The 20,702-nt window shown below is 28.3% G+C and overlaps 3 protein-coding genes across 3 annotated transcripts in view; 2 read left to right on the top strand and 1 right to left on the bottom strand.

The window, feature by feature from the left end:
• LOC108778566 (esterase E4) overlaps window positions 1–602 on the top strand; it is a 5,704-nt gene extending 5,102 nt beyond the window's left edge. The window contains exon 9 of the mRNA XM_018545777.1: window positions 46–602. Coding sequence (XP_018401279.1) covers window positions 46–199 — 154 coding nt within the window. The 3' untranslated portion in view covers window positions 200–602. The remainder of the gene's footprint in view (window positions 1–45) is intronic.
• A 3,231-nt stretch (window positions 603–3,833) lies between these two features.
• Window positions 3,834–13,115, top strand: LOC108778602 (esterase E4). The gene is made up of 9 exons (XM_018545821.1): window positions 3,834–4,659; window positions 7,569–7,710; window positions 7,938–8,226; window positions 8,827–9,012; window positions 9,544–9,743; window positions 11,102–11,276; window positions 11,762–12,076; window positions 12,401–12,545; window positions 12,962–13,115. The coding sequence occupies exons 2-9, from the start codon at window positions 7,579–7,581 to the stop codon at window positions 13,113–13,115; spliced, it is 1,596 nt and encodes a 531-aa protein (XP_018401323.1). The 5' UTR covers window positions 3,834–4,659; window positions 7,569–7,578.
• A 1,815-nt stretch (window positions 13,116–14,930) lies between these two features.
• On the bottom strand, window positions 14,931–19,487 carry LOC108778553 (esterase FE4). Its single transcript, XM_018545764.1, has 9 exons — window positions 19,431–19,487; window positions 18,752–18,893; window positions 18,187–18,475; window positions 17,636–17,821; window positions 16,936–17,135; window positions 16,643–16,814; window positions 15,622–15,939; window positions 15,174–15,318; window positions 14,931–15,090 (listed from the first exon to the last, which is right to left on the bottom strand). Exons 1-9 carry the CDS (start codon window positions 19,451–19,453, stop codon window positions 14,931–14,933), a joined length of 1,635 nt encoding a protein of 544 aa, XP_018401266.1. The 5' UTR covers window positions 19,454–19,487.
• Between the last annotated feature and the right edge of the window lie 1,215 nt (window positions 19,488–20,702).

The following is a 20,702-nucleotide window of genomic DNA, read 5'->3' as shown; positions in this document are numbered from 1 at the left end:
ATATATATATATATATATTTATAATTAATTTAAATCAATTTTTAGAAATCCAACACCTACTACAAATTCATGGTTGCCATTAACCGGTCCACAAAACGAAGACTGCAATTATCTAAATATTGATATAAATGTACAAATGAAAACCTTTCGCAAAGGAAAAGAACGCTGGAATTGGGAAAATTTTAACAAAACGTTCTAACGTTCCATTTGTTCCAAAATAGATCTTCTTTATTAAAATTTAGTTGATTTTTTAGCGTCATCTTTTGTTCTACATATATTGAAAAAAACAAATATTTTAGCTGGAATTACACTATGCTCGATTTCTTGAATGACAAGTATGCATGCATACAATTCTGATCTGAAGGTCAATCATGCAAAAAAAAAATATTCTGCCATTTAGCAGTTCCGTGTTCATATATATCAGAGAATTTTCCATTTATATACTACCTCAAGAAGATACTTTACAAAATAAAGGAATTTCGTATAATCATAAAGTGCTGGATTTAGAATTACAATCTGTCTTGCATGTATGGTACTGACATGCACGCATAGCTACGATAACATAAATGACAAACTTCTTCTAATAATAATGTGTTAGTATTTTCTTATTTCAAAAGGCTATTTCAGTTATAATAATAGAATTTTCTATAGAGAAATTTATTTTTAATCATAGCTCATGTGTCCTCATTTTTATAGATGAATACGTATTATAAATACACACGTCTGATTTATGTAAGATTTTTTGCTCAGAGGAAATGCTGAGAGGAATTTCCTCTGTTTATTGGCAGAATATTTTTTTTGTATAACTTTTTTCTTAGGACGGGAAAGTGAGGAATACAATTTTTTTGTACGTATGTGTGTATACTATATGTTCATACATACGTACATAACACTTTCCAAGTTTTCATTCTAGAGAAAAATTTACATGATATCTTGATGCATATTAGAATACGTTCAACGTTCATGTATTGCCGGCGATCTGCTGATATGTTTAATTTCTGTATTTACTATTTATTATGCATTGCTTCATAGCTTATTTTCTTGCATGAATCAAAAGGGGATCTTAAGCCGGTATTCATAGTCGATTCTTATTTCAAGACTGTCTTAAGTAATGTCTTAAGATGCTAAAGCGGTCCTCTGATTGGTTCGTAACTCCTCAAGAACTTAAGACAATCTTGAATATAAGAACTGACTATGAATACCGGCTTTAAAGACGATTAATCATACAAGCTGCGTTCTGTTGCACGTAAATGCGCATGATGTATCATTTATCCTTGTTTAACACTCTGCGAACAATAAAGATAAAACGATACTTTATGCGCTTTATACGTACCATAGTGCAAATAGGGCTTACACACACACGATTTATATGTCATTACATTCTACTATATCGACATTTCACTCATACATACATATAAATTTTCATGTAACACAGTAACGTTTTAATTAGATATCTAAGTCAAATTCCAAGAAAGCCACTTTATTTTTTCATGCAAACTACTAGTCTGTGGATTACTGTTTCGTAAGTACAGATTGCACAGTTTTGATATGAAGCAAATGTTGTCGCGATGTAACAGCCTAGTAAAAAATTGTTCATGCATGAATATATATTAATATGTAAAAATATACATATAAACATACATAACCATGTATAAAAATATAAAATTTATTAATATATGTATATATATATATATTAATATTTAAAAATCTCTATTAATATTAAAATTTACAGACATATTTATTATAAATAAAAATATAGGTCTTAACAGCTGGCACACATTTATCCTGTATCTTATCGTTTATTATTGTATACTATTATACGTAGTAAAAATTTTACATACGAAGATGAAGTATATTATAGATCAAACATAATTGATAAATGTTATGTGATAAACCGATAGTTATGCGTGCTACATTTATTTTACTGAAGATTACAATATATAATTAATTTAAATCAATTTTTAGAAATCCAACACCTACTACAAATTCATGGTTGCCATTAACCGGTCCACAAAACGAAGACTGCAATTATCTAAATATTGATATAAATGTACAAATGAAAACCTTTCGCAAAGGAAAAGAACGCTGGAATTGGGAAAATTTTAACAAAACGTTCTAACGTTCCATTTGTTCCAAAATAGATCTTCTTTATTAAAATTTAGTTGATTTTTTAGCGTCATCTTTTGTTCTACATATATTGAAAAAAACAAATATTTTAGCTGGAATTACACTATGCTCGATTTCTTGAATGACAAGTATGCATGCATACAATTCTGATCTGAAGGTCAATCATGCAAAAAAAAAATATTCTGCCATTTAGCAGTTCCGTGTTCATATATATCAGAGAATTTTCCATTTATATACTACCTCAAGAAGATACTTTACAAAATAAAGGAATTTCGTATAATCATAAAGTGCTGGATTTAGAATTACAATCTGTCTTGCATGTATGGTACTGACATGCACGCATAGCTACGATAACATAAATGACAAACTTCTTCTAATAATAATGTGTTAGTATTTTCTTATTTCAAAAGGCTATTTCAGTTATAATAATAGAATTTTCTATAGAGAAATTTATTTTTAATCATAGCTCATGTGTCCTCATTTTTATAGATGAATACGTATTATAAATACACACGTCTGATTTATGTAAGATTTTTTGCTCAGAGGAAATGCTGAGAGGAATTTCCTCTGTTTATTGGCAGAATATTTTTTTTGTATAACTTTTTTCTTAGGACGGGAAAGTGAGGAATACAATTTTTTTGTACGTATGTGTGTATACTATATGTTCATACATACGTACATAACACTTTCCAAGTTTTCATTCTAGAGAAAAATTTACATGATATCTTGATGCATATTAGAATACGTTCAACGTTCATGTATTGCCGGCGATCTGCTGATATGTTTAATTTCTGTATTTACTATTTATTATGCATTGCTTCATAGCTTATTTTCTTGCATGAATCAAAAGGGGATCTTAAGCCGGTATTCATAGTCGATTCTTATTTCAAGACTGTCTTAAGTAATGTCTTAAGATGCTAAAGCGGTCCTCTGATTGGTTCGTAACTCCTCAAGAACTTAAGACAATCTTGAATATAAGAACTGACTATGAATACCGGCTTTAAAGACGATTAATCATACAAGCTGCGTTCTGTTGCACGTAAATGCGCATGATGTATCATTTATCCTTGTTTAACACTCTGCGAACAATAAAGATAAAACGATACTTTATGCGCTTTATACGTACCATAGTGCAAATAGGGCTTACACACACACGATTTATATGTCATTACATTCTACTATATCGACATTTCACTCATACATACATATAAATTTTCATGTAACACAGTAACGTTTTAATTAGATATCTAAGTCAAATTCCAAGAAAGCCACTTTATTTTTTCATGCAAACTACTAGTCTGTGGATTACTGTTTCGTAAGTACAGATTGCACAGTTTTGATATGAAGCAAATGTTGTCGCGATGTAACAGCCTAGTAAAAAATTGTTCATGCATGAATATATATTAATATGTAAAAATATACATATAAACATACATAACCATGTATAAAAATATAAAATTTATTAATATATGTATATATATATATATTAATATTTAAAAATCTCTATTAATATTAAAATTTACAGACATATTTATTATAAATAAAAATATAGGTCTTAACAGCTGGCACACATTTATCCTGTATCTTATCGTTTATTATTGTATACTATTATACGTAGTAAAAATTTTACATACGAAGATGAAGTATATTATAGATCAAACATAATTGATAAATGTTATGTGATAAACCGATAGTTATGCGTGCTACATTTATTTTACTGAAGATTACAATAACGTTATACATTTAAATGATATAGATTGTTGTAGCTCAAAAGTTACAACGAATAAGTCTTGCATTTCTGCATATCAACGAGCCTCGCGGAAATGCAAGATTGCTATCACATTTGAGCCTTGCATTTCAGCATGGCAATGAGCTGAAATGCAAGAGCATAAATTCAGCATCCACGCGCGAACGAAGGTCGTATGTGCAAGGATAAATTCGTTACCGGATATTACCGTACATGGTCATATCGATTTGCAAAGTGCGCAGTAGCGCGACACCGCGGTTCCTTTATATTCGACTGCCTAATTGCAGAAAGCGAGATTTCGTACAGTAAATTAGACTAAAGCCCATTCTACAATCGCGTAAATGTAGTTGTAAGTGGCTGTAGTTGTAAGAATTGACTAATCATTTTCTTCATATTTGACTGTGATTGGTTAATTCATACAACTATAACCATTTACAACTACGCTTACGCAATTGTAGAAGGATTTAACACGTGCGATGCGACCGTCCGGTGTCATATAATCCGCTAACAGCGGCTGGTGACGAAGTATCGTGAGAGCGAGAAATTACATGATATCGTGTCTCTTTAAGTAATAATAATTACATTAACACAGCCTCGGGAATCAATTGTACCTAAATTATAGCAACGGGAAAATTAATTTGTAAAAGTAGAAATAATTATGAAATAAAGTGTTGAAGTTATGTGAAAGTGAGCGTTTTTTCGTGATTTACCAACTAGTGCTTCTCGTGGGTCCCAACTCTTTTGGGCGAAACAAACCTAAGAAATTTTCTTTATTGCATTGAAAGGTACAACAAGGTGTTGCAAATGTCATTAGTTCAATAATGTTAACTTTGATTGGAAAATGATATATTAAAAGTAACTGCAAACACTCTTACAAAGTTTATTATATATTGCATTTAAACAATTTTTTTGCCTTGTCTAAAAAAATATAAATGTAAGAAACATAAAAAATTAAATTTTTGTATCTCTAAAATACAAACTTCTTAAGGCTGGGTTCACAACCTCGCTTTAAGAGGCCCTAAGCCGTAAAGCCGTAAGAAATTGACCAATCACAGAGAATTATTTTTCTCGCATTCAATTATGATTGGTCAATTTCTTACGGCTTTACGGCTTAGGGCCTCTTAAAGCGAGGTTGTGGACCCAGCCTAACGTAAATAAAATATTAAATATTAAATCTTATAGGACATGTGAAAACACAATCAATAGAAAATAATACCTTTAATGGTCTAACTAAATCCTAAGCCCATTCTACATTGGTCATATCATAGGCATCGCAGGCCACAAATTTGTTGTAATAGCGCCAATCCGATGTGTCAATTTAAAGTCTCACGACGCTTACGATGCTACGATACAATCAATGTAGAATGGACTTTAGATGTTTGTACAATTCCTAAGTCTAAAGGTTTAAGACGTTCGTATAGATTGACTCCCGGTTGAAGTAATAATTTTTCACAATAAGGATTAATTATTTACAGATTTTAATATATTATTCAACATTATTAAAATCTCTTTGAAATGCGTAAAGAGTATCAAATTGTTTAATTGCTAATCAATTTAACTCGTGATATTATTGCGATAATTTAGTAGAATTTGCGCGTTTCAAGATCAAAAATAGTTTCGGCACACAATTTGAAGGAGTATAATACATATATAATATTTAAATTTACCCTATTATATAAGCACTAAGATCCAACTAGACTAAAATCATTATTTCCTATTGGTTATAAATAAAATAATTTTTATATCATCTTAAAAAAAATGTATTTACATATAACGATTAACCATTAGACTGCCGGGATTTGAGATGTTAAACCGCCCTTTAAAAGTGGCCAAATTTGTGTCTTGTATCATGTATCAACTATATAAAAAGTTCATATCATAGGCCGAGCCGATATATCGGCTCCCCGGCAGGATAAGGTAAAGAAAAAATTTTTGATCATGAAATTTTTAAATAAAGTATTAATAAGGGTTTTTAGGGGCGCTGAATTTGATGGTAATTTCTATTTTTTATTTTTATTTTTTTTTATTTTTATTTTTTTATTCATTTTTTTTAGTTTTTTGTGTTTTTGAGTCTTATTATTATCAGTTCTCGTACTTCACTCAATTATATTTTCGATTTCACGAAATTTGCATGAATCAAGGTAGAATTCCTTTCGTATATGATAAATCTCAAAGCATGGATCTATACATAAAGCAACATGACAAATATTACATTCGTAACTACTTCTATTTGTATATATCATATGTGGTTGTCTGGATGTATGAATCTAAATTTTTTTTTAAATGTAAATTTGGTAAACATACACATATGCTTCTTATAGAAAAAACTGATTTTCCTCAGAGCCGATATATCGGCTTTCCGGCAGTCTAAAGGTTAAAAAAGTCTAATCATCATATATCACACATACATATATTGTACATGTATATTTTTACTTACATATTTATTGTATAAAAATATGTTTTTACAAGATAAGAATATCACATAGTTCTATCATAAAACTAGTTAGATAATGTTATCTTCTGTTTAAAGAGAGAAAAGTATAAGGTGCTCAAACAGTAGAAAGAGAAAAAACTTTAAATCACTTGTAAATAATATTTTTCCTTTCTCGACACGTAAGTAGATATTTATACGTTCAAACAGAGATATATAAGGACATCCATTTATGAAAACACGTCAGTCCTCTATAAAGAATAGCAAGTCATCTGTTAGTGCTTGTAAGAAAAATTTATTAATAAAGACTGTGTATCACGAAATCACTTAGAAGCTGCAGAAATAAATATAAGGTTTTTTTAAAATTTGTTTTCATAATTTCATCGATAGATTTATATGGTATATAGTGCGTTTGAATAACGAAATATTCCAATCACAGTGACAACAATAAGACGCGCGACGAATAATGTTAATCGACGATCTTTTGAGTATAAGCAAACAGATTTCAGGAGAATAAAGTCGATTACACAATCATATTTTATTGAATTACGGTATGAACATTGTATCACACATTATATTGAGGACGCGATTGACATATTCTATCCGGCTTAATTCATGGATAATTCGATTAATACCGCTCGTTGCTATTAATAAAGAATTAAAAATAATAGCAAAGCAACAAGATAAAGAGGATATTAGTAATATATCGCTTGTCCAATATGCAGTGCTTTTAATCGCGTTTCTTTATAATGAAATTGCGCATCGTATGACATTATGACTTGAAAAATCTAATAATATCAGAAGAGTTAAAATTATAGAACTTACAATTACGACTGTTTTATAGTTTCAAAGATTTCGCTTTATGTAATTGATATTATTAGTTAAAGTCCGTTGTGTTGTAAATAATACAATAATATATGTATATATATGTTATATAAAAATGGAAACTATCAAATCAATGTCAGTACATATTTAAAATAAATGCACATATAAAGTAAATGTCCCAGGACATATACCTATGTCTTATACAAGATTTGTTATCATAAATTTTAAATTTCTGTTATAATACATATTATAATTTAATTGTATTTCTAAATTATTTCAAAAAGCATTTTTGAGATTAATAATCATAAACAAAAAAATGTTGTGTAAAGATTAGGACAAACATATATGTCTGATCATTAGAACGTTTACCTTATATAAATATTATAACAAAGACGAGTTTGAATTTGTAATATTCTTTTCATACTTATTTTTTTTTAGTATATTCAATATGAGTGAAATAAAAGTACAAGTAACTGAAGGAAAATTAATTGGCGTCGTTGTAGATGGTTATAATGTTCGTTACCTTGCTTTTCGTGGAATACCATATGCCAAACCTCCAGTTGGCGAACTCAGGTTTAAGGTAAATATTATAGTGTCGTTATACATATATATACAAACGCGCAATAAAATTTTTTAATAATAACAGAAAGATGAACTTTAACTGATTTTTCTTAAAATTAAAATTTGAAGTTAAGATAGAATCCGATTTTTTTAATGTAGACGAATTAATTACGGATAGAGAAGCATAATGTACATTCACACATAATGTAGTTACATATTTATGATAACATTTTTTACATATTTTAGGATCCGGTACCACCAGAATCATGGTCCGGTGATAGAGATGCTTCGAAGTATGGGAACATGGCTATTCAAATAGATTTTACCAGAAAAGAAGTTATAGGAGATGAAGATTGTCTCTATTTAAATGTATACACCACAAAGATCAAACCTTCAAAAAAACGTTCGGTAATGGTATGGATACATGGCGGTGGCTATTTTACAGGTTCTGGTAACGACAATTTTTATGGCCCTGATTATATCGTGCAGAAAGACGTAGTATTGGTTACTTTGAATTATAGATTAGGCGTTCTGGGTACGTTATCTATTATTTTGAAATATTATATGTTTATTGTATGTTCCTCCCGTTCGTAGGTTTTTCTCAGAATTTCTCACATTTAAGTTTAAAGGTTTTTTATTTTTATTATATGTATAACTCATTAGCATTATTAGCATATATAAGTTATGTTAGATAATTTTAATAAAAATAGTTAATGTAAATACATTATTGAAAATATTACTAAAAATATTAAATAAGAGTGAATATAGTACGGACAGACAGGAATCGATTCCAGCTGATTTTTTTAACATTTTGAAAGAGATGGAATATCTATCGTCTGGTTTTACAATAGAAGTGTTTTAACTATAATATTATTAACATTACATATTATAATTGACTTAAAGTTTTCATCCACTACGTTTCATTTAACTGTTCATAGTATTTTTCTATTATTATTATGGCAAAATTTCTACAGTCGCAATAAAAGATTTAAAAGTAAAATATTATTTACAGAAAAACGAGAGAATTATAATTAACCTATTAGTTCTAAAACTAAAGCTTCCTTTTCTATTTGTTTTCTTATTATGTACTTTCAAATGAAATATATTAACCTTATAAGAATTAATACGGTTTTAGGTTTTTTGAATCTCAACGATGAAGTAGCAACAGGTAATCAAGGTCTGAAAGATGTGGTTTTAGCATTAAAATGGGTTCAAACAAATATATCAAAATTTGGTGGAGATCCAGAAAATGTTACTATTTTTGGAGAAAGTGCTGGTGGAGCCATGGTACATTGCCTAGCTCTATCTCCACTAGCTAAAGGTATACGATCTATAATCTTCTCATTACAATACCTTCATACTTTTGACATTGTTCATGGATTAACTTGAACTTGATTTAACGAAAGCGCACGCGTTCAAATACTGATGCATTTAGAAATAGTTGAAAAAAACAAAATAAATTCATGAACTTTCCGTTTCTTCCAGAAATAAATATTTTCAAAAAGTTTTAATTTGTAATGTGTGCGTTATGTATGAGTCAAAAACTCTTATTTATGTTTTAATTAATAATAATAAGAGATTATACATACGTACTTATGTGATTATACATATAAATATACAATAAAGTGATGAAATTAAAAAAATTTAACCTGGAGATTAATACATTTTTTTAACATTAATGTGTTAAGAAATTATTGATACTAAATAAGTTAAAGAATTAATAATTTAAAAAATCTATAAACTCTAAAATTGTTACTATAATTTTAAAATTTTTACTATATAGTTGGAAGAAACGCAAAATTTTACGATATCGTATTTAATGAATTAGTTGCATTATGACTATGCCTTGCAGGTTTATTCCATAAAGCAATTTCACAAAGCGGCGTCGTTTTAAATCCTTGGGCCTTCAATGAATGGATGGATGGAGGTTTTCGGCTTGCAAAAAAGCTCGGAAAGGAAACAACAGATCCGAAAATCGTATATGAGTTTTTAAAGACAACTGACGCGAAAACACTTACGGAAAATTCATATCGATCAATTTTTACAGAAACAGTGAGTGCCTTAATATATTATTATTAGAAAGTTTAAATTTTTGAGTATCTTGTTTTTGAACATGGCTTGAACTATTCATTTTTATGATATGATTTTTTTCGGATATCACTTACTTTTCAGAGTACAAATATATCACAAATATATATATATATATATATATAAATGATTTAAAAATATTATATAACGAAAGAGAGTGAAATACGGCGAAAGAGAGGGGTGGTGGGGGTGGGAGAGGGGAGGGAAAGGGTGTGCGATGAGTCGAAGATGGTGGAGAAAGGATGTGAGTGAAAGGTGAGAGGGGATGTTAAAAAGTTATAATTTCGGACGGACGGACGAACGGACAGAGAAGGAGACGTTTCTTAATTTTTCATTAAAATCATCACTTTTTGACTGCTTGTATCTCCAGAACGGCTTGACCGATTTTAAATTTTTTTAGCTCAAATTACTCGTGGCGATGCCGCTTTTCAGGACATATAACGTTCAATACAAAATTTTTTATATTTTAGATATTATACACCTCCCAAAAATGGACTTTGGTGGCTCGGGATAAGAGACTTGTAGTGTCTATTATTAACCTTTTAAACTAACTTTAAATTAACTAGTAGTTTTTTAAATATAGCCGGAGACACTACCGCGTCTCCTGAAAGGATGTTCGAAATTTAAATATCAGAACTTCGGTAAAGTGTAAAGGATTGATAAACTTGTAAGAAATAAGTTCTATAAAAATATATACTTGTTTTTGCTTCGTTTTGAAGTAAATTGCAAAAAAACAAAAGTTGTTTTGTTCTTGGATGTGAAGGAGTAGTGTCTTGGCCACCCGATCACCTGATCTGACATTACTAGACTCCTTTGTGTGGGGGTCCTGAAGCAGGAAGTTTATTAATTGTCAATAAACTCTAGAGAACAATTGAGAAATCGAATCGAAGCTGCAGTGCACTAAATATCACCAGATGAATGTTTGGCTGCAACACGAGCTGTCTGTACTGATATGCTTGCATTCCTACAAGAAGCTAACATTTTAAACTGCAATATCTACATTAAGCAAGTGAATAAATACAACATGAATAAGTAACAAAAAAAATACGAAAACAAAAACTACGTTTTGCTTTTTACAATTTACTTTTTGTAATATTACTTTTTTACAATTTTCTCCAAAACAAAGCAAAAACTAGCATATCTCTACAAGACATTTTTTCTTAGTTTATCGATCCTTTACATGCTCCCGAAGTTTTGAAATTTAAATTCCGGACACCCTGTAGATTATACTAGTCGTATAATAGAATTTGATTCGTTACATGTGTAGAGAATAAAGTTTGGCATATGAATAAAATGTTTAATTTGATTTATAACATTATCAGGAGAAAATGAGTTTTACCGTGAACCTCTTCACACCAACTCTGGACACTAAGTCATTAAATCCATTTTTTCCTGAACATCCAAAGGAATATATGAGCCGCGGAATTCAAATACCCTTCCTTTTAGGATTTAATCGTAATGAAGGAACATTTCTTTTAAAAGGAATTTTTTTTGGAGGTAGTATAATCGGAGTACATTATATATTTTGTCACTTTTATTAAATATGTCTTTGTTTTGCTTTTATTTTACACTAAATTTTATACAGTGTGGCATGCTAAGAATATTACGATTTTGATATCCACATTTAACACAAATATGCTGACAGTATTAACAAAAAATTTTATAATAATAACTAAAAATATTGAATAATGTTAACAGGAACAATTGGAACAAATACTAATTAAAATATTCGAATATATGTGTGTATATTATTTATTCGTATTTAACAGTAATAAAATATGACATTTAGCATATTTCTTAATTAGCATGTTTTTATAATAAAAATGTTAAGTTTAATGTGGTATTTTAATAATATATTTTCAACTTTACAAAGTTAATTATTTCTTAGCAAAAATGTCTCTAAAATATTATTCGTTTAGTATACATATTACCCTAAAGTAATCATCTTTTGAAATTATAATCATCTTTTGAAATTATTTTAGATATAAGCAAGGAAGACTTGGAAAAAGTAAATGCTGATTTTAAAACAACAATATTATCAAATACATTGTCTAAATTGCCTAAAATAGGAATTACTGTCGACGACTTAAGATCTCTATATTTTGGAAAAGAAGAAATATCAGAGGAAACTTTGACAAATTATTCAGATTTCTTGGGAGATGAATTTTTTGTACGTGATATAATGGAAGTATGTGAAATGCAAAAATCTTCTGGTGGTTGCAAATCTACATATTTATATCATTTCGATTATGAAAGCGAAACTATTATGAAAAAAATGTTAAACATCGAAGTTAAAGGTATAATATCGCTAATTTATCAATAAAATATCATGTAAAATATCTTATATAAAACAATACAAAACACTTTTAAATACTATCTAGTGATGTCTTCGAATCTTTATATCGAATTGTGTTTAGCGTTGTATTAAGCTATAATACAATCAAAATTATATTTTGTTGTATTAAGCTATAATACAATCAAAATTAATAGATATGGAACATTTTTTACAAAAGTATAAAAAATTAAGAAAAAAATATATATTTAAAGCAGAAATAATAAATTGCAATTTTAAGAATAATTTACTAATAAGAATAATTTACTAATATAACATTATTTTGCAGGAGTGTACCACGGAGAGGATTTATTTTTCTTATTTTGCCCAGAAATGGCGAAAGCAATGAACTTTTCGCTACCCGAACCTGGTTCGAATGACTACACGATGATAAATTACTTTACGCAAATGTGGACGGATTTTGCTAAAACAGGGTACTCACATTTTTTTCTTTATTTTGTAGGAAACATTCAAATATACAGGGTGTCATTAATGGATTGAATCACTTATCAAGAGCACAGGTAAAGTAGACCGAACTGGTCTAAAAGTCTTGTATTATTTTGCAGTTTTTAACGAGATGCAATATTTAACGAGATATTAGACTTTAAAAATAGTCAAATAAACGCGTCCAGCTTACTATTGCCAAAAGTGTGTACGTCCCTCAATCGCTCTCTATGTACGTGGGTCGCAAGACGCGGGGATGGCCTCATGGCAGACGCGCCGTCCGAGTTTAGTGACTCGCAGCGGTGTGCGCGGCGCAGGACGTTTTCCTGCTCTTGATAAGTGATTTAATCCGTTAATGACACCCTGTATATATCAATAATTAATCAATTTTCAAATCAATTTTTAGAAATCCAACGCCTACTACAAATTCATGGTTACCATTAACCGGTCCACAAAGTGAAGACTACAGTTATCTAAATATTGATATAAATCTACAAATGAAAACCTTTCGTAAAGGAAAGGAACGCTGGAATTGGGAAAATCATAAAAAAATATTCTAACGGTCTGTTTGTTTAAATTTTATCTTAAAATTGCTTTTCTATATAAATAATAAAATTATAAACGAATGAATTATCATATTCATTTTAATGTTTTAATAATTACAAAAAATTTTATATATAATGTAAAACATTAATATTAATATATAATATATTAAACATATTTTTTAAATAAAATTAATATGTCTGTTAAGTTATATGCATCTCCCCATAAAAAGTCAAAATGACATCTATGCCAGAATTAAATGTTTTTTATATGCTAATCATGTGCTGTAATGTCAATTTTTGTGCTCGACTAGTTTGGCAGAAAATCGCGATTAAAAGTGGAGGTGCTGGCTTAATGTTAAGTTAACACCTCCTTCATTAAATTATACAAAAAATCAAAAAATTAGTACAGCAAAATTATGTACTTTTTATATGCCTTCAAAATAATAAATCAATATTATTGTAACTGTAACGGTTTAAAAGATATATGTGTCAATATAAATTTCGATACATAACATCGTACAAGAGTAAAGTGCCAGTTTAAATACAAGAAACAAATTGGTTGTATGCTCAAATTGTTCCTCCGTTTATACTTTCAAAATATGCCAACGAAATTTTTGTGCTCACCCCCTAAGGTGACTGGTAAATTACCCCCAAAATGATTACGCCTCACTGCAAGAGTAAAGTGCTGCGGAGAGCGAATTGATAGTCATTTTTAGATTTTTAATAATAGAGGGAGACCAACTTTACATAGCCGGTCTCACCCCGTGCGTCACATCCCGCTCCCGCTTACACACATACGCACGCACGCACGCACGCACGCACCCACGCACGCACGCACGCACACACAGACACAAACGTCGTCTAGAAACTAATAGAATCGCTTACTATAGTGTTATTAATTTAACAGAAAGTGCAACTAACATGATATTATCACAGCGATAGCAAAACGGTGAGTCTAAATTCAAACTACATTTATAAGTCGACAATGATTTGATACATCAATTATTAGTGGATAAAAAGATTGTGTTACGGATAATATATTTATTATGAATATTATTCACAAATAATAATTCGATTCGGAGTAGTTGATTTCGGAGATTATAATGTCTAAGCTTTGAGAAAAACGAGATCACTAAAATATGAAGAAAAATGATTGTTTGAATATAAATACCTACTCTTTTTTATACCAATTCTTTGCTATTGCATTGACGTTTTTTCAATAGTTTATTGTTATATAATATTTAAGATCATCTTATAATGCATTAAGAGATTTCTACTAATCTAATCACAAAAATAAAAGTAACAAATTTTTATAAATTTTTTGGAAAGATGTATGTATAGTTTTGTATAAAACTTTTTGTATTTAAAAGCTTATTTTCATAAAATTTTTACATTTTTAAAGCAAAAATATTAATTTACCCGAATTAATAATTTACCCGACGTTATTCGACTCCCGAATTATTTGTCATTAGAGGCTGTATCCTAAAATTTACTGCCAGTATTGAAAATCTGTAGTGCACGTGATGTAAACTATAGATTTTTAGTACTGACAGTAAATTGTTGAACGCAGCGTTGGATTTGCCTGATAATAATTATTGAGTATCATATTCAAACTTTTTATATTTTCTTGTCGAAATAGCATTTTCTAACAACCTTGAATATTTTTTGCTGCATCGTGAATGATATGCATTATTTAAACTCTCACGTTATTATCTAATAATGTAAATATTTATTTTTTTCAAACAAATGCTATATAAGTAATTATACAACAAAAGATAATTCAGAATGAGACATTAAATCATAATTGACAAGATTTTAGAAAATAGAGTGTTAGAGAGAGAACGTTTCTTTACGACTTTTCCAATTCCAACGTTCCTTTCCTTTACGAAAAATTTTCATTTCTGGATTTATATTAATATTTAAATAATTGCAGTCTTCGTTTTGCGGACTAGTTAATGGTAACCATAAATTTGTAGCAGGAGTTGGATTTCTAAAAATTAAAGTAAAATTCATTATTAATATTCATATAATAATACATGTCTCTGTATATAATATAAAACAAAATTTTTATACCCTGTTTTAGCAAAATCCGTCCACATTTGCGTAAGATAATTTATTATTTTATAATCTTTTGAACCTGGTTTGGGTAACGATAAGTTCAATACTTTTACAGCTTGTGGGCAAAAAAGAAAAAATAATTCCTCTCCATGACACACTCCTGCAAAATATTATTACATTAATAAATTGTTCTTAAAACATAGTATTGTCATAATTGTCGTTTTAAATTAATATTTTGTTAATTCTGAAATTTTTTAATTTCTAAATATTAATTTTTTATTAAAGAAGATATTTATATGCTTTTATTACTTTATGCATGATTTTTAGATGCAAATTAAATAAACGTAATGTAATGATTTAACATAAAGGTTTAGATTTAAAAGCACGACTGGTAAAAGTACATTTACAGTTTTTAAAATAAGAAATTTTATATGATTGTATCAATTAAATAGCGATATTGTACCTGGAAATCTGATATGTTGCAGTTTTTTTGAAAGAGAACTTTCACTCTCATACTCAAAATGATATAGATACGTAGATTTATAACCACCAGAAGACTTTTGCAATTCACATACATTTATTATGTCATGTATCAAAAATTCGTCTCCTAAGAAATGTGAATAATTTATCAAAGTTTCCTCTGATATATCTTTTTTCCCAAAATATAAAGATCTTAATTCCTCGACAGTAATTCCTATTTCAGGTAACTTGGATATTATATTTGATAATATTGTTTTTTTAAAATCGGCATTTACTTTTTCCAAATCTTCCTTGCTTATATCTGAAACAATTTTAAAAGTGTAAATATAATGATCATGTTAGGATATGTCAAACGAATAATATATTATATTTCAGGAATATTATTACTAAGAAATAATTGACTTTATAATGTGTGTTTATGTGTGTGTTTATACAAAATATATGTATCTCTAAATTAACACATATGACAATTAAGAAATACTCTAATTAAGATATAATATTTAATAATTCTTATTTATGAACTAGTAAGTTACAATAAAATAAAATTTATTTTTTAATATTATATGAAAGCATTTTAAATATCATGAAAATATGTTTGTTAAATGTGGATATCAAAAAATCGTATTATTTTTTATCTGATCGAATTATATAGAAATTTGTATAAAAAGATAAAAGTGAATGAGAAACGGGGTCTATAATAGAATCCAGCAGTCGTAGAATGTAGAAAATTAACCTATCATAGTCGATTATTTTTTAATATTTGACTGTTTGATTAATTTTCAACGATTTTTTTTTTTAAGACCCTACGATTATTATGATTTCTATTGTAGACCCCGCATTAAATATATATGTTTAGTGAAAGAGACAAAAGGCATTTTCCGTTATTCAATGCGAGTCTATTGAAAATCTATAACATGCCGAACGAGTATGAACTATATATTTTCAGTATTTAGTGAACAATAACGGAACGAGGCTAAAATGTAATATGTATTAGTACATATTACCTCCAAAAAAGTTGCTACGTAAAATAAATGTTCCTTCGTCACGATTAAATCCTAGAAGGAAGGGCACGTGAATCCCGAGGCTTATATATTCCATTGGATGTTTAGGAAAAAATGGATTCGATGACTTACTGTCCAGACTAGGTGTGAAGCACAGGCTAAAACTCAATTTCTCCTGAAGTTACAAATGTGAAAATATTTTATTCATGTATCAAAATTTTAGTTTCTATACATGTAATGAATCAAGATGATATAGAAATATAATTTATATTATAAAAAGGTATTGAAATATTTACTTCTTCTGTGCGAAGTGGCCATTGGGAATTTTTTGTAAGTATTTTTGCATCAATCGTTTTTAGAAACTCATATGCGACTTTTGGATCTGATGTTGCCTTTCCGAGTTTTTTGGCAAGCCGAAAACCATGATCCGTCCATTCATGGAAAGCCCAAGGATTTAAAGCAACGCCGCTTTGTGAGATCACTTTGTGGAATAAACCTACAAAATATAAGTCATGAATTGAATTCATCTAGTAAATTCATTGTTATAAAATTTTGCTTTCCTTTCATTCAAGTTAGTGTATATAGTGCGTTCAGAATGCATGTTTAAATTATCAATTTCTTAGCTACATAATTTGATATCGATAATTTTATAAAAAACATTGTTGAAAATAATTTTTTTTTATAAATTTTTAAGTATTAATATTGACACGGTACATACGTATCTCTTTGTAATTTTAGTAAAAATGAGTTGTTACATATATACACATATGTATATTAACACACACATATAAAGAAATAAAACTTATAATAATATTTATTTATAAAAGATGGAGAGAGAATTAATAAAACGATTTTTCTTTTATTCAGCTATCTCCATGAATGTATAGCGTTTAAATGCTTTTATTCATGAAAAATTCAAGTTTAAGTCGCTTAATGAATTTAGATTAAAATACAAGAGATTTGAGGACTTTATAAAAAAAAGTTAATAAATAGTACCTTTAGTTAATGGAGACAGAGCTAGACAATGTGTAATGGCTGCACCAGCACTTTGGCCAAAGATAGTGACATTTCCTGGATCTCCACCGAATTTCAATATATTTTTTTGGACCCATTTTAAAGCTAAAACCACATCTTTCAGACCTTGATTGCCTGCTGCTACTTTATCGTTGAGGTTCAAAAAACCTAAAATCGTATTTTCTTCTCTTACACAGTGGAAAAAGAGTCTAGTTGTATTAATTAATTAGAATTCTGATTGGAAATGGACAAATCAGAATTTTCTAATTTATTATTATAATGTTTAGCTGAGATTAATACTATTTTGCTGAGATTTATACTATTAAAATTTTCTGATTTATTTATTTTTAACTGGAAATTTTTATCAGCGTAAGATTAACTGCTTATTTTATGATTAATAAATTAAATACAATTTTCTACTTCTTTTCCTCTAAAAGGAATTAAATTTGATAAAACTACGAACACGAGTAATATAGAGACATGAAATATATATATATATATACAATATATATATATAGTAATAGATGACATACCCAGCACGCCTAATCTATAATTCAGAGTAACCAATACTACGCCTTTTTGTATAATATAATCAGGACCATACCAGCTTGCATCACTAGAACCTACAAAAAAGCCACCGCCGTGTATCCATACCATTACCGGACGCTTTTCCAATAATTCGATTTTCATGGTGTACACATTTAAATACAGGCAATCTTCATTGCCTATAGCTTCGTGCGTAGTAAGATCTAATTGAAGAGCCATACTTCCGTACCTCGAAGCATCTCTTTCACCAAACCATGGTTCAGCTGGTACTGAATCCTACGTATGTGATATAAAGTAAGCAATTTACTAATAATTTATAGGCACCAATTTATACAAATAATAATTTGTATAAATACATTTATTCGTATTTTATTATCAATTTGCTACCAAACTAAGACATCAATTTTGTTACATATTTGGTAACAAATTGCCGACATTATTTGATATATCAAATCTTGCTGCGACAATTTATATTCTTTTTGATAACAAAGTTTGTGGCAAGATTTTACAAGATCCGTTTTCGTATAACGATAAGATATGTATTATACTTACCTTAAATCTCAGTTCGCCAATTGGAGGTTTAGCGTATGGTATCCCGCGAAAAGCAAGATAACGAACATTATAGCCATTTACGACCACGCCAACTAATTTTCCTTCAGTTACTTCTACTCTGATTTTATTCATAATGGATATGCTAAAAAAATAAGAATGAGAATGATATTAAACATCTTCTAATGTTTGTTACGTTATATTTATATATATTTTTTTAATACCTATATTATTTATTAATATATATTCGTTTTTAAAATATGTGTTAATGTATTGGTTTGATGGTTTCTATTACATGTATCAATGTATTAGTTATAACAGATATTTCAACTATAATTAATATTAATTATGTATAAAATGGAATTAAATAATTAAAACTTTAAAATAATCGTAATTGTAAGTTTATCTTTGATGTTATTATTTCAAATTGATGTATCAATACGATTTGCAGACATTTCAAAATTGAAATTATTTTTAATTTTTAATCAATAGCAAAACGAAAGCGATAATATTCTCTAAATAAAAAAAAACATGGCCCGTTTTTATGCGATAGTGATATAATTTTCATACCTATTTCATTAATTTTACAATATGTAATTAATTGACTTTATTTTATGGATTGCGTTTGCGCGTACTCAAGAGATTAACCGCAACAGCATTATTTGTTGCACGTTTTACTTACTGTTGTTCTGAGCGTAAAAACATCGCATTATTCAACGCGTAATAGTATAAATGTAAATCCAACCGTGAAATGATAAAAAAAATAAAATAATTTTATCTATTTCTCTTAATACATATGTATAGTTTTGTGATACTGTCTTCACTGACTGATATTTCTCATGAAAGAGACTAATAAATAACATTCTCGTATCGATTCTTCAAAAAATACTGGCTGAATTTTTAGTGTCGTCTTTATATGTATGTACAGCTGGTTGAAAGTACAAACATGTAAATTAAGTCTGTTCCACTTTAGCTCCTGAACTAAAGTGCAAGGTTGTTATTAACAAAAGATTCAATACAGTTATCTACTCTTATCCTGATACATATTATTATAATTTTACGGTAATTTTCTCCAAGCTCTTATCCACATTAAACTTTTTTATACAGGAATTAATACAGGATTATACAAATAAAAAAACGACAAAGGAATCGTGCTAGATAATCGTATTTTTTTCCTAGTTTTAATTCTTAAGTTAAAACTATATATTGATAAAAATTATTAATGTTTTTGCAAAAATTTAGCACTCTCAATAGATATTTTCTATTCTGTAGTAAAAATTAAATTAAATTAAAAAATAGAAATATAAATACGTGTTGCTAAGAATTTTATTTAAAAAAAAATAAATAAAGATAATACGCAAAAGTCTTAAAGTGTATTGTTTCTATTTTCCTCTACTTTACATGCATATAAATAATATAAAAATTAGCTATACATGTGTATGTGTGTGTGTGTGTGTGTGTGTGTATAGAATTAAATTTACATTATTATATGCATATATGTATTGCTTAAAAGTTTTAATTATTATTTTTACACAATTTCTCTATCTCATAAGAGTATAAATAATGTAAATTCTGTACATATAATGTATATATATATAACTGCAGTTAAATTTACATTATTTATGCTTTTACTCAATCAGCAGATAAAGTCTTTTAAATGAAATGAATATTTATTTTTTGTTAATTATGCATTGTACAATTGATTGTAAAAGTAATAATTATTAAATGTTTATTAAATATTTATTTTACACATTAATTATACTAGTAAAAAGTTATTTAACCCAATTAAGCATTTTTTATAGATTTTTGATGCTTGGCTTCCAAAGTGCTTTTGTATAACGCAAAAAGTACCGAGATTTTATAGAATATATTATCCAAATAAGATGTTTAAGTAGATTATAAAAAATTAGAATTATAAAGAATATATCTAAACAAATTTAAATTTATTAAAGAT

Source organism: Cyphomyrmex costatus, unplaced genomic scaffold (genome assembly GCF_001594065.2).
Source record: "Cyphomyrmex costatus isolate MS0001 unplaced genomic scaffold, Ccosl1.0 scaffold502, whole genome shotgun sequence".
NCBI classification, from domain to species: Eukaryota; Metazoa; Arthropoda; class Insecta; order Hymenoptera; family Formicidae; genus Cyphomyrmex; species Cyphomyrmex costatus.
This window is presented reverse-complemented; position numbering and strand designations above follow the sequence as displayed.